Here is a 13,399-nt window from a genome sequence, read left to right as displayed (position 1 = left end):
TATCCCCTTGTCACTTCAAATATGATGTGACATCATGAAAAATCGCATAGTAGTGGTGGTGAGTCACAGTCATTCTGATTTGATGTGCCATGATGAAATCACACAAGAGAGTGCCCCTCTCAACGATCTTTCCTCCTCTCCTGTGGCCAGTGGGTGCAGGATGGTGCTGCAGGGGCAGCTCTGAAGAAACAGAAATGGTTATGGGAAAAGGTGACAACTGGCTGGTGGTGTGACTGTCACCACGGCCGGAGGGCTCCTGCCGTGCCCTTATCTCCCGTGGAGGCAGAGGGGAAAAGATAAGGCTCAGATGGTGCTATTCATGGTCCTAAACGAGCAGTGCAAGTGTGAGTCCCTTTGAAGTTTACTGGTGACCCTGCTGAGATCAATACCCCGGGCTGGCGAAGAGCAGGGAGAGAATGGGGCAGAAATCTGGGGGGAAAGGACTTTGAAAATAAAAAGGCTCATCTTTGCAAGCTTGGGGAGAAAAGTTCCCTCCCAGTCCCAGGAGCCAGGTCCTGGATTAGCCCCAGAGAGCCAAATATGCACAGAGGTGCTGTGGTTGAAATCCCTTTCCTTGTGTCTTGCTGGTGTTGTTTGAAATCAACTCTGGTCGCTTTCAGAAGCGCTGTTTTGTGTTTCTGTGGTTACACGTGGATCCCAGTCCTGCTGGAAAGTGACAGAACAGGCACCCCGGGACCCGGCTGGATGAGCAGGGGTGCCCTGAGGCCTCCCCCGTCACTGGCACAGCAGACCTGGCACTGCCTCTGCCTCTGTGACAGGGACAAGGACCTTGCCAGCTGGATCCAGCAGGACTCACCTTCCGGAGCCACAGACAACGAGGAGGGTCAAAGGTAGCACGAGCTGCCCTCAGCAATGCAGATATTAACAGGATTGCACCACCAGCTGGGGGAGTTTGAAGGGTCAAATTCCCTGCTGGTTGTTTTAGACCACCAGTGACTCCATAGCAGTTTTGGGAGGCTGATATCTTGACACAGAGCAGTTTAAAGGCGTTAATGTGTGACCAGCCCCAGTCCAGCCGGAGCAGGCAGGCGGGCTGTCCTGCTGGAGCTGGTTTCGGCAGCCAGGACACTGGGCAGTTCTCAGCAATGCTGATGTGACTCCAGAAGAAAAAACTGAGAGGAGAAGGGTTGCAGTTGGCTTGCATCATGTGCAGAGCAGAATTAGCTCTTGTTTTTCCTGCAGATTCCCGGCAGGATGGTTACCCCAGCTTTTCTCTGGATATGGATGTCCATAATCTGAAACACAGCCAAGATCTTGCTGCTAAAATACACCCCACAAATGTACTGGTGATTGAGAGCTGCCCAATGAGGAGAATGTCAGGACACAATGGGTTTATGTCAAACACTGAACTGTTTGAAGCATGTCCCTTTGCTCTAAGACACCTTGCTGCTGGCTGATGTCCACACACTGTGGAAAATCCACTTCCCTCAGTGCAGCGTGGAGTTCAGAATGCAGCTGAATTAAAAACTGAGGAGCCTTTTGCAATTAAATTAAGTTTTTATATAAGTGTTGTACCGTAGGATCAGATGATCAGAGGCATTAGTGGATACTTTAGGCTTACTCTGCTGTTTCAGTGCCACATCCAGATGTTTTTTGAACACTTCCAGGGATGATGACTCCACCACTACCCTGCCATCCCCTCCCAGGGCTCGGCCGCTATTTTGGTGAAGAACCTTCCCCACACACGCAGCCTGCTGCAGCTCGAGGCCGTTCCTCCCGTCCTGTCCCTTGGTCCCTGGAGGACAGACTGCCGCACGCCTGGCTGCAGAAATCCGCAGGGAGCTCTGGAGCGCCACAAGGTCCCTTCCAGCCTCCTCCTTTCCCGCTGCGCTGTCCCCGCCTGCCGTGCGCGCTGTCCCCGGCAGATGGCACCGGAGCCCCGCGTCCCGAGGTCGCCCCGGGCGCTCCCGCAGCTCCGGCAGGCACCGGGGGGGACGCGGATCCCCTTTCCTGCCGCTCTTCTCTCCGCTCCTCGGGCTCGGCGCTTTTAGCCCTGCCTCATTCCGACAGTGTTTGTGATTTTCAACATCTTAATGAGCTTATTTTTCAAGACCCTAATGTTTAATAGACACCGAGTGTCTGTTAAACATCCAAGGAAATCCCAAAATGTGCCAATCATTAGCCAAATATTTTTTGAAAAAAAAAAAAAAAAACAACTTGCTAAATATGCTTGAAAAATATATATATTTTAAATAAAAGAAATTACATTTAATTTATAAATAGACCAAATATAATAAACAAATATATATATATATATAATAAATAATTTGAAAAAATACTTGCTAAATACTTAAGTGAAAAATATAGTATGTACTAGTCAACCCGGATAATATAATATATAATATATAATATATAATATATAATATATAATATATAATATATAATATATAATATATAATATATAATATATAATACATAATATATAATATATAATATATAATATATAATATATAATAAATATATAATATATAATATATATAGAGTATATTATACATTATAATTATATATTATATAAGCTCTAATATCTAGTATAATCTAATATATATTATATATTATATAATATACAATAGATAATATATAATTATACTATATACTATATAATATATTCTATAATATAGTATAGATTAATATAAAATAATATAATATTAATAATATAAATAATATTTTAAAAACTCCACTACTTATGAAAAATAAATAAGAGTTAGAAAAATGCAGATAGCCACTGGCTCTATATGGACAAGGAACTGCTTATTAAAAACCTTGGGATGCTGTCCTTACTCTTTAATTCCAGTGTCTCAAGCTGGTTCTCAAAGGGGCATCCTCAATCTGTGATTCTGCTGCAGAACCAGCACCTGGACAGACACCCACCACATTTTAAGCTCTCTCATGGTGTAACTTCAGTTCAGTCACACCTCACCTTGAGAATTTTTTTCATTAAGAACAGTTGTTTCCTCATTTTATTTTATTGTTCCTTAAGAGAGAAATGCTTTTGACTTCTTCTGTGTTTCAGAGATTCTTCCTCCTTCTTTGTTCATTAAAAGCAGGGCCAGATGTATTAACTGCAGCCATAAATGTTATTTTTACAGCAGAATGTTTATCTTGCTTCATGGGTTGGTTGAGTTCAGGGTTGCAGACTTTAAAAACAGCTTCCCTGCCCTGAAGAACCCAGATACTTAATTAAGGCAGATAAGGAAGGACAAATAAAAAACAAGACAAAACTTCTCCTGCTTTGAACCACCTCTAGGGAGCAGGTCTTGGCAAGAGAAAAGAGAGATTGTAAAGCTGTAATAATAAGAATAATGATAATTAATTGTATTTATAAAGCATCCCCTAATGGCTCTGGATGCTACACAATGATTTTAAATACAATTGAGAGCAACAACAGTAACGAGAAACCAAATAAGGAAGGGTTGTAAAAAAAAAAAAGGTGTTTATTGCAGCAGATAGTAAGATTTCAGTGTGCTGTTTTGGGGCTCTTCTGCAGCGTGGACATCAGTCGGGAGCAGCTGAGGATCCCGCAGTGAATTCTGCAGGCTTGCAGATTGCAGACTTTGATTACAAAGAGCAAGTACATTTTACAGCCTGGTTTGCATGTCAGTGTCTCTGCTTTATTTCCTTTCTGTACCCCAGCCAGACAGACGGTGTAACTCAACGCGGCCCAATTTATGTTTATGCTTCTGGACTGGCTTTCGGGTTTTTCTGCCTGCATTTGATAGGGGTAAATATGTATTTATGTGCGATTTTGGAAACAAAGAAGGGAATGAATCTGTGGGCTTTGGGGAGGCTGGATCTACCCTCATGGGGCCGGTGGGGAGTCACAGAATGGTTTGGAAGGGAGCTTGTGGAAGGAGTCCTGGAAGGGAGCTTGTGAGGAGTCCTGGAAGGGAGCTTGTGAGGAGTCCTGGAAGGGAGCTTGTGAGGAGTCCTGGAAGGGAGCTTGTGGAAGGAGTCCTGGGAGGGAGCTTGTGGAAGGAGTCCTGGGAGGGAGCTTGTGGAAGGAGTCCTGGAAGGGAGCTTGTGAGGAGTCCTGGGAGGGAGCTTGTGAGGAGTCCTGGAAGGGAGCTTGTGAGGAGTCCTGGGAGGGAGCTTGTGGAAGGAGTCCTGGGAGGGAGCTTGTGGAAGGAGCCCTGGAAGGGAGCTTGTGAGGAGTCCTGGAAGGGAGCTTGTGAGGAGTCCTGGAAGGGAGCTTGTGAGGAGTCCTGGAAGGGAGCTTGTGAGGAGTCCTGGAAGGGAGCTTGTGGAAGGAGTCCTGGGAGGGAGCTTGTGGAAGGAGTCCTGGGAGGGAGCTTGTGGAAGGAGTCCTGGAAGGGAGCTTGTGAGGAGTCCTGGGAGGGAGCTTGTGAGGAGTCCTGGAAGGGAGCTTGTGAGGAGTCCTGGGAGGGAGCTTGTGGAAGGAGTCCTGGGAGGGAGCTTGTGGAAGGAGCCCTGGAAGGGAGCTTGTGAGGAGTCCTGGGAGGGAGCTTGTGGAAGGAGTCCTGGGAGGGAGCTTGTGGAAGGAGCCCTGGAAGGGAGCTTGTGAGGAGTCCTGGAAGGGAGCTTGTGAGGAGTCCTGGAAGGGAGCTTGTGGAAGGAGGCCTGGGAGGAGCGGCTGAGGGAGTTGGGATGTTTAGCCTGGAGAAAAGCAGGCTCAGGGGTGACCTTACCATTCTCTAGCTGAAAGGAGCTTGTGGCCAGGTGAGGGTCAGCTTCTGCACCCAGGTAACAGCGACAGGACAAGAGGATGGTGTTAAACTGCGCCAGGGGAGGTTTAGCTGGACATTAGGAAGAAGTTCTTCACAGAAAGAGCGACTGGGCTCTGGAATGGGCTGCGCAGGGAGGCAGCGGAGTCACCATCCCCGGAGGTGTTTAAGGCTGGATGTGGCACACACAATGCTCTGTTTGACAAGGCTTGGACTCGTGACCTCAAAGGTCTTTTCTCATCCCAGCAGGTTCTGTGCCACGCTGTGTGTGCCACCACAGGTCTCCCACAGGCTGGCAGACCTTCCACCGGAGCGGGGTGCTCAGAGCCACATCCACCCTGGCCTCGGACGCTCCAGCGGCGGGACACCCGGAGCCAGCGCCCACCTTCTCAGGGAAGAACTTCCCCCCAACACCGCACCTAGCCATGCTCCGTGTCAGTACGCGGCACGGAGCGGCCCGCGCTCTGCCGTGCCGGGCCGGCCGCGGCTCTGAGGGCTGAGGGGCCGGGCCGGGGCGGCGCTGCCCGGGGCGGGGGCGGGCGCGGCGCGGCAGCGCCCCCTGGCGGGGCGGGGCGTGCGCGGCCGGCGGGCGCGGAGCGGAGCGGGCGCGCAGCGGGAGCGGAGCGGGATGGCGGGCGCGCTCACCGACGTGCTGGGAGAGGTGCTGGTGGCCGCCGACGGCGAGGAGGTGGCCGTGTCGGCGCTGGCCGCCCGCGGGGTGTCCCTGGTGGGGCTCTACTTCGGCTGCAGCCTCGGCGGCCCCTGCGCGCAGCTCGGCGCCAGCCTGGCCGCCTTCTACGGGCGCTTCAGGGGGGAGGCGGCGGCGGGCGGCGGGCAGCGCCTCGAGATCGTCTTCGTGTCGGCGGAGCAGGAGCAGCAGCAGTGGCAGGAGGCGGTGCGGGCCATGCCCTGGCTGGCGCTGCCCTTCGCCGACAAGCACCGCAAGGTGAGCCCCGCGGCCGCGGCCGGGCGGGGGGCGGCGGGGCGCGCCCCGGGCTTTGTCTGGGGGCCGCGGGGCTCGGCCGGGGCTGGGCGCCTTCCAGAAAGTTCCCCGGGGAAGCGGCGGGGAGGTGGCGGCCGCTGTCCCGCGGGGCTCCCCCGGTGCCGCGGCTCCCAGGTCCCGTCGCCCCGCGGGAGGGGAGCCTGGGCTGGGCATCGTGGTCACCGCCGGGCCCCTCAGGGGAGCCGGGGCTGCTCCCCTCACAGCAGGTGAGGCGTGAGGGGAGCAGCTCCTCCACGCCCGGCCTCACTCCGGTGGGCACCTCGGGGGAAGCAGAGCTTGGCGAGGGCAGCGGACACGGTGCCCGTGGGCTCCTGAGGGGGTTTGGGCACGGGAAGGAGCCGTGGTTGAGGAGCGAGGGAGCCCGGCTCGGCCGGGAGCTGCTGGCGGAGCTGCCCGGCCAGTTTGTGGGATGGGGTTTGTTCCGCTCGTTCGGTGTGCTCGGTGCTCTTGCAAGTTGCAGCCTCTCATCCGTGGAGTTTAATCTGAAAGGTAATGGACAGAAAGCACGCTAAGAGCCAGGCAGAGCAGGCTGCGAGGAAAAGGAAGGCACAGGCTGAGCCTCCACTTCGCGATGGGCTTGCAACGCTTAAAAGGAAAAAAAAAAAAACAACAAAAAAACAACCCACCTCTTTACAAATCTAATCTCTGGAAGCAGTTGAGTAAGAATTGAAAAGATGGTGCCCCACAGTGCCATTTCTAAACATCTTTCTGGTTGAGGCAGACTGTGGCTCAGCTTTGGCTGGGATGGGGATGACGCTGGTACCTGCAGGGCTGGGGGTGGCTCAGTGTCCCCTCAGGCATCCCCTGTGTCTGGACACTGTGTTGGGGTGAGAAGGATGACATCTTCCAGGATGGGTCTCTGAGCCCTGCTCTGTTCCTTAGGTGAAGGAATTGTTTAAGGAATAGCTGGCTGTTGTCTGGCAGCGCCGTGTGATGTCCCTGCTGCTGAGAAGAGGTGTAGCTTTGAAACATGGATTTGCCTTTTTTTCCCTTATTTGCTGCCGTTTTTTGTCACTAAGTGCCCAGTTCTGAAAAAACTCTCCTGTATTTAATGCTGTGCACTGGATGATAATGCTGCCCAAGGCCTCCAGTTTACCCCTTTGAAGTCCAGACACTTCTAACTGGGAGCTCACCCAAGTGCTCGGGATCTGAGCAGTTTCATTAATCAGAGGAGCTGCAACAGAAGCTTCATCCTTCAGAGAAACTACAGTTTAACTCAGGTTTCTTTTAAACCAAACCCTCTTCCTACAGGGATGTGAAAACACTGTGGTTCCAATTAGTACCTGACCATTTCCCTACAGAACATTTCAGATTATTTAGATGGTGGGACTTCTGCTTGCTGTATTTGCTTTAAAAATTCCACTGCAATGTAGTTAAATGGTTGGGAAATCATAGAAGTGGAAGGTGGCATTAATTTTACATGCTGGCCAATGCTTCCATCTATTAGATTGCAAGAAAACATGAAATAAAAAGATTATGGGGTCTTAAACTCTTATTCCAAGAAGCCCTGAGTTAAATTCAGGATTATTTTTGTGTGGAGTGTAAAGTAATTGAGGCTCATGCTGTATATTTTCAAAACTAAGCAGATGTGATGTGGCTTTGGAGGAAGCTTAATCTACGGATAACAGAGAACCTATTTGTAAGTTGTAAGGGCAATTATGTCAGGATATCAGATTTCTAAACAGGAGATTTATAACCTGTAGCTCAGGCAGTTAGAAGTTTCCTTGTATAATAGGCTGATTTTTTAAATAGTTGGGTTAATGACCCGACTCCCCAGAAAAGCACAAACTTTGTATTTTTCAAAAACATGCCAGGGAGAGCTGGGGATGTCGAGCATATGTTCAGTACCTCACGGGCTTAATTTGTTTTAAAACAAAAGCATTAGAGGAATGTAGGCAGTGCTTTTGAGTTATGGTTCCTTTGCACTAAGGGATACTCCTAAACCCCGGCGAATTATATAGATTTATGGGAAGAAAGGGATATTATAGATGCAGGGTAGAGACAGCAGGAGGGGTGGGAACACTGAGAGCTCTGTCCCTGAGCTCTCAGCTCCCCATCCTCGCAGGTTACAGGGTTGTTTGGGAGAAGCTCTGCCCAGCAGGGTTGAATGTGGGTGATGCCCAGGTTCAAAGACCTCCAGAAGTCCTTTCAAGCCAACTCTTCCCCTTGTGGGTTGGTTACTTTATTTACTGAGGCCATGAAAACTTTGTGGAGAGATGATGGCTTCCTATTCTTTAGAAAAGCATCACTTTTGTTGCTCAGTGTTGTTAAAAAATATGACTTTTAAGGTCCATATGTCATTGTCCTTCTCTGGCGTACTCTGCATTTTTCTACATCTCTCCTTCTTCCAAACCCTGGGCACCAAACGTTGATAGCTCTTAAAACCCAGGCTCCTTTCTGGGTTTGCAGTACAATTCCCACAGTCCTAAAAGTAAATTAGCATCTTACTCTGATGGTTATTGGGAAAAGTAGATGGAATTGTCAAAGCAAACAGCCACTCTTCGTTGAATGCCTCTGTAACTCAATAATGCTGGGGTGCAGTTACCAGAGACAGCCAGTTCAATTGGAGCAACTTCAGCACACAGCAATTTTTGCCTCCAAACCAGTAATAAAAGAAAGCAGTAGAAGTCAGCAAACATCTGGCCGTGGGGAAAGCCTTTGATTAATGAGGAGGATGGCATTATGCCTCTGTCTGAGCCGCAGCCAGACCTATTATTGGGTGGGTTTTTTTCAAGGACAGAACCAGAATGAGCCAAATGAGATTGGAGGCCTTTAACTCGTGGTGCACGTCCCTCAGTTAAGTTGTTCAGGCCTGGATTTGGGCAGCCACAGGTAACTTTTGGTGATTGATTTGCCTTCTGATAATGCCTGGCGTGGCTGAGCAGAGCAATGGGGAGAAGATGTTGCTCGGTGTCTTTGTTTTGGTTGTGGTTTTGGTTTAACATCACCCCGTTGTTGTCTGTTTGCGTGGACATCTGCTCGAGTTCTGGAGGGTTGATTTAATAACAGCTTTAATATCCTGATTGCTGCTGAGAGCCTCAGTGGAATAAACAGCCCCCATCTGCCTCCATGCCCTGATGTCCCCCAGCACCCACAGTGAGCTGTCTCCCTTCCTGCTGAAGGATCCCAGACTTCTCCTGGTGAGCTCCACACCATCCCTGCTGCTGAGTCCACCTGCACTCAGGGTGAATTTGGGTGCTTTTCAGGGCCTTATGGCACACAGGCTGTTGGAGGAGTGCTCTCCTGCTGTGTTGCTGTGGGACATCTTGGTCATCTTTGCTGAAAAATTATAAACCATCCACATTCTCCATTGAGTAGATCCTCTCACGTGGTTCCACATAGAAGTGGGAGAAAGGAGAGTGCTGGAGGAGAAAAAGCTCTACAATGAGGGAGCAGCAATTTATCTTCTGCTGTTGTTTATTTGCCTTTGCTTTTGTTTTTACTTGTTACATTCTTGTCCCAGTCATCTTCCTCATTATTTTTATCTTGAATTTTCTCCTGACACTTCCTTGGTGCATCCACACAGTGCCGCAGTGGCGCTGGGGCTGTGCTTTGCCTCTCTTGTGTTTTGTGTTTTTCTGCTGTATTTGTGCATCTGGTTGAGTTTTGTACAGATTCTTCTTGGGAAGGCTGAGATGCTTCTGTTCTGGATTTAAACAAATGTAAAACATGTTGATTGGTTTTCTGTGATTATCCAGTCAAGTATCTGAAAACAATTTGAGGATCTCCCTTTGCTCACACTGGTAAATTTCCTTTGGTTGGGACCGGGTGTTTTCCCTTTATCTGAAAAGCTCATCTGCTGTGGGAGCCTCTCCTGATAAGACACCAGATACTAATTTTGTGTGTAGACTTTGTACAAGAAATGGTGGGGAGAAGATAGAAATGTCATTAAATTAGACTGTCCACATTTTTTTTTTGTGGAGGGAAAATCTTCAAACCCTTGATTACAGTTTAAGGTACACCGTGATTTTCAGGGACTCAGAACTTCTCTGTTTGAAATTGCCATCTGCTGAGATCTGGGAGGCAAGTGGTCAGCACAGATGTGGGATTTGTCTTACAGAAGATTTTGTAAATCACTTGAAGCAGCTTTTGAATTTCATCATATAAAAATATCTAAGTAATCACTTTCAGCTGTATTCCTGACTTTATATTTCTGGGGTGGGAATGTATATGAACTCTTTGGCTCACGGAGCTGTAGATTTGAAAAATATGGTCTTTTCATGACATCAGGCTATTGAGTAAGGAGCAAGGCATTAGCAGCACCAACTGATTCTTTGTTTGCTTTGAAACTTCGCTGGTTCTGAAATGTAAGAATGGGAGATGTATGAAGGGAGCAGAGGGAAGCCTGTGTGCTGTTTTTCATTGTGGCATCTTAATCCAGATGTTGAAATGAAAATGTTCCTTTAAAAATGCACGGTTGACAATTTCATTCGTTACTCTCAGGTTGCAGGACTGAGTAAAGGAACTTTACTTTGTAAAGTAATCAGTGCATAGTTCTTCTCCAAAAATGCATTCTTTAGAGGCTGAACACGTAACAGCTTTACAAAAGAAAGTGCAGAACAATGGAGTGTTTTTCCCTGCTTTTGGAGACGCTCAACAGTGAACTCCAATTATGAGTGAGGAATAAGCTATTCAGTATTTCCACATTGTGCAGATGACATCGAAGCCAAAACATTTTGACTTCTTGTTGTTGTTGTTGATGCCTTTTTTCCAAATTATTTCTCTGTGTGTTTTACACAGCTTTGCAGTCACCCTCCATGCAATTAGCAGTCCTCTCTCATGCCAAGACCTTAATCCTTCTGTGAAATCCCTGTAAGCATCAGGAGGCTGCAAGTCTGGGGACTGTGTCCTGGTCCTGCAAAAGTTGCAAAAACACCACTGACGTTGTGGAGGTTGGATTTCCCCCCATATCCAAACTATTGCCTGCCTGAGCACTTTCCCTAGGGGAGAATTAGTATTTTAAAAGTCTTGCTGACGTGTAGTCTGCTCTGGTGTTTATTACATCCTTCAGTGGGTAATTGCCCACGTTTTAGGACCTGCTCTGAAAGTCTTGGGCATCTTTCCATTATCAAATCCTCCTGGCTCCAGGGTGGGGACAAGCAGTTTGCTGATCACACTCTATACACATCCCATCCCAAAAACTGGCATCAGGTTTGCCTGCCCTTTGGATGGTGGATTCTTCAAGTGGTTCAATAACATTTTAGTTTGAAATGCAGTAGCTGTCTCCTTGTTCAGTACTCAATCCTTTTTTATTGTTGCCCACAAGTATTGCTTAGTACTAGAAAGTTTGGGTGAAATTCTTGGTGAGTTCATTGCTGGCAGGTTTGGGTTTTGGAAGAGTCCAGGATGGTTTGGAGTTTTTTGATCCTTTCTCATGGACAGACTTTTAGTGTTTCAAAGCAGAACTTGGTGGGGTGAGTGTGTGGGACTGGGGTAAGGTTTCACTTCTGAATTGCATCTGGGTAGAGCTCTCTGTTTTGCATTCCTGGTTTTTTTTTCAGCCATGCTCCCCGCATGGAAGTTGTGGCATGGTTTTAATCTGAGTCAAATCAGAAAATATTGCAGTTTTTAGTGACCACACCATGGGGATTCTTGTCCCAACCCTCCTCCCCAACAATCCAGATTCAACATAGGGATTGCCTCCTCCTTATTGCTGGAGTTTGATGTGAAATGTAGGGATCTAGGGAAACTAAGAGGGCCTGGGAGGCTGTTGTACAGCAAGCTGAACTCTGAATTCAGCAAAACAAATTTGAGCAGTGCTCGCCTGAGCATTTGTTTGATGAGAAACTTATTGGTGTGTGTGGATTGCTTCCTCCTCCTTCCCCTCCCCATTGTTTTTATCAGGGAAACAAGTTCCAAGCAAAATATTCCAAAGTGATATTTAATTACTCTTTAAAATGCAACTATTTGTCTTATCAGCCATGTGGATTTCTATTTGCTGCTTTGATTTGACAGTTAGTAGTTTGTAATTTTTGAAAAGCTTACACGCTCCAGGAATCTGTGATTTTTATGCTTTTGAAAGTCGAGATGTTGAATTAACTGCAGCTTTGAACTATTCACGGATAATTTCAGGCCCCCCGCTTTCAGCAGATACAAGCTGACTCCTGAGCTTTCAGGCTGGCTTGAATACTGAATAATCACGACTTTATAGCTGCGTGTGCTCTCTAAACTGGTTCCATGGCACATCACAGCGTAATGCACGATAGGTTTGAAATGTTTTTGTAGAGAGATCACTTTGTGCCATCTCCAGATAGTAACGGTTGGAAAGGAGGGAGTCCTGCCAGCCTGGGGAGGGTGCTTGGATTCATTACAGCTTGGGCTTTGGGCACGTTAATTCCTCTCTGTTCTTGAGGTGGGAGCCCAGATGAGGGTCTAGGGGGTGTTCTGGGGAGGGGGCTTTCTCCAGCACTGCTTTGATGTCCTTCTGCAGAGCAGCTTCCTCTGTGCTGGCTGGAACTGCTGCTTCTCAGCTGATGCTCTGTCGGCAAAAAAACACAATCAGGGTTAAATCTGTAGGTTGTAAATTAAAGACAGGGTCAATGGAGAAGTTGGGAGTGGGATGAGTTGACAAGTAAGCAGATAGACCTGTTAAATTCTCTCATGGGAAAGTGAATTATATGAGTATTTCAGATTACAACATGTGTGCCTTGTCTCATAGCTGATCACGTTTTCATCATCTCAGTTTTTCAGGGAAAAAGCAGTCTCTTATTGATTTGGCATAGAGTACACACAACTAATGGAAGGGTGGAACTAAAAAGATGCAGGAATGTTTTCTGCATATTCTCACGTCTGTCTGTCAGCGCTGAGAACAATTGCAACCAACAATTAATATGTAAAGAATTTGCAGTCTTTATTTAGTGTGAGTGAGTGACTGCTCAGTTGCATCAGGGCAGTAGCTGAGCATCTGCAATCTGATCAAACCCATGCTGGGGCTCAGCAAGCCCCTCTGGCCTAAAAACAAAGGGATGGGAGGCCTCAACAAGGCACAGGGCAGTGTGGGGGTGCAGGGGAGAGCCCAAACACCACAGAGAGTCTGGTTCCTAAAGGATGCATTCCTAGTGGTAGGTGCTGCTCCAGCTGTGGCAACCAGGAGTGCTGGAAGGGAGGGGAGCAAACCCTCACCACAGCTTGTGATGAGGAGGGCAGCAGGGATACCCTGGGACAATTTTTGGATTAATCTCCAGGCAGACAAGGCACTGTAGCAGCAGGGTGGTGTGAGACATTCATTGCTGGCTGGTTTTTGCAGCGGTGGAATCTGTCCTGCCCGGCCAAGGAGGGAAGCTCCAGGGTCCTCCTGCAACATTTTGTCTGTCTTTGCAACTGTGGCTGAATCCAGTCTGACTTTAAAACATTTTAATGGAGAAAAGGTGCAAAAGTCTCTATTTAAAATTAATTTGGCAAGAGTAACCAGATTTTAGTTACATGTTTGAGGTCTGAAAAATAGCTGGTGGCATCCTCAGCTGCGGGCTGAGACCCCAGGGAGTGGGTGGCAGCTGGCACAAGGGGTCAGATCCTGCCAGGAGGGATCTCAGCAAGGCTGGGCTTTGACAGCTGAGAAGGAAACATTATTTTACGTTTCAGGGCAAGGATTTAAAAATCTGGGTGAGAATTAAGTAATGTTTGCAGAAGAAAGTATAAGGCGACTAAACAAATTGCAACTGCATGAGCGAGCTGGAGAGAGAAATTCTAGTTCTCC

At 48.0% G+C, this 13,399-nt stretch overlaps 1 protein-coding gene across 1 annotated transcript in view; it reads left to right on the top strand.

Moving 5' to 3' along the window:
* Positions 1-5,269: 5,269 nt before the first annotated feature.
* Positions 5,270-13,399, top strand: part of NXN (nucleoredoxin) — a 46,615-nt gene continuing 38,485 nt past the window's right edge. The window contains exon 1 of the mRNA XM_064394778.1: positions 5,270-5,646. Within this exon, the coding sequence (XP_064250848.1) occupies positions 5,329-5,646 (318 nt within the window). The 5' untranslated portion in view covers positions 5,270-5,328. The remainder of the gene's footprint in view (positions 5,647-13,399) is intronic.

Source organism: Passer domesticus, chromosome 19, assembly GCF_036417665.1.
Source record: "Passer domesticus isolate bPasDom1 chromosome 19, bPasDom1.hap1, whole genome shotgun sequence".
NCBI lineage: Eukaryota > Metazoa > Chordata > Aves > Passeriformes > Passeridae > Passer > Passer domesticus.
This window is presented reverse-complemented; position numbering and strand designations above follow the sequence as displayed.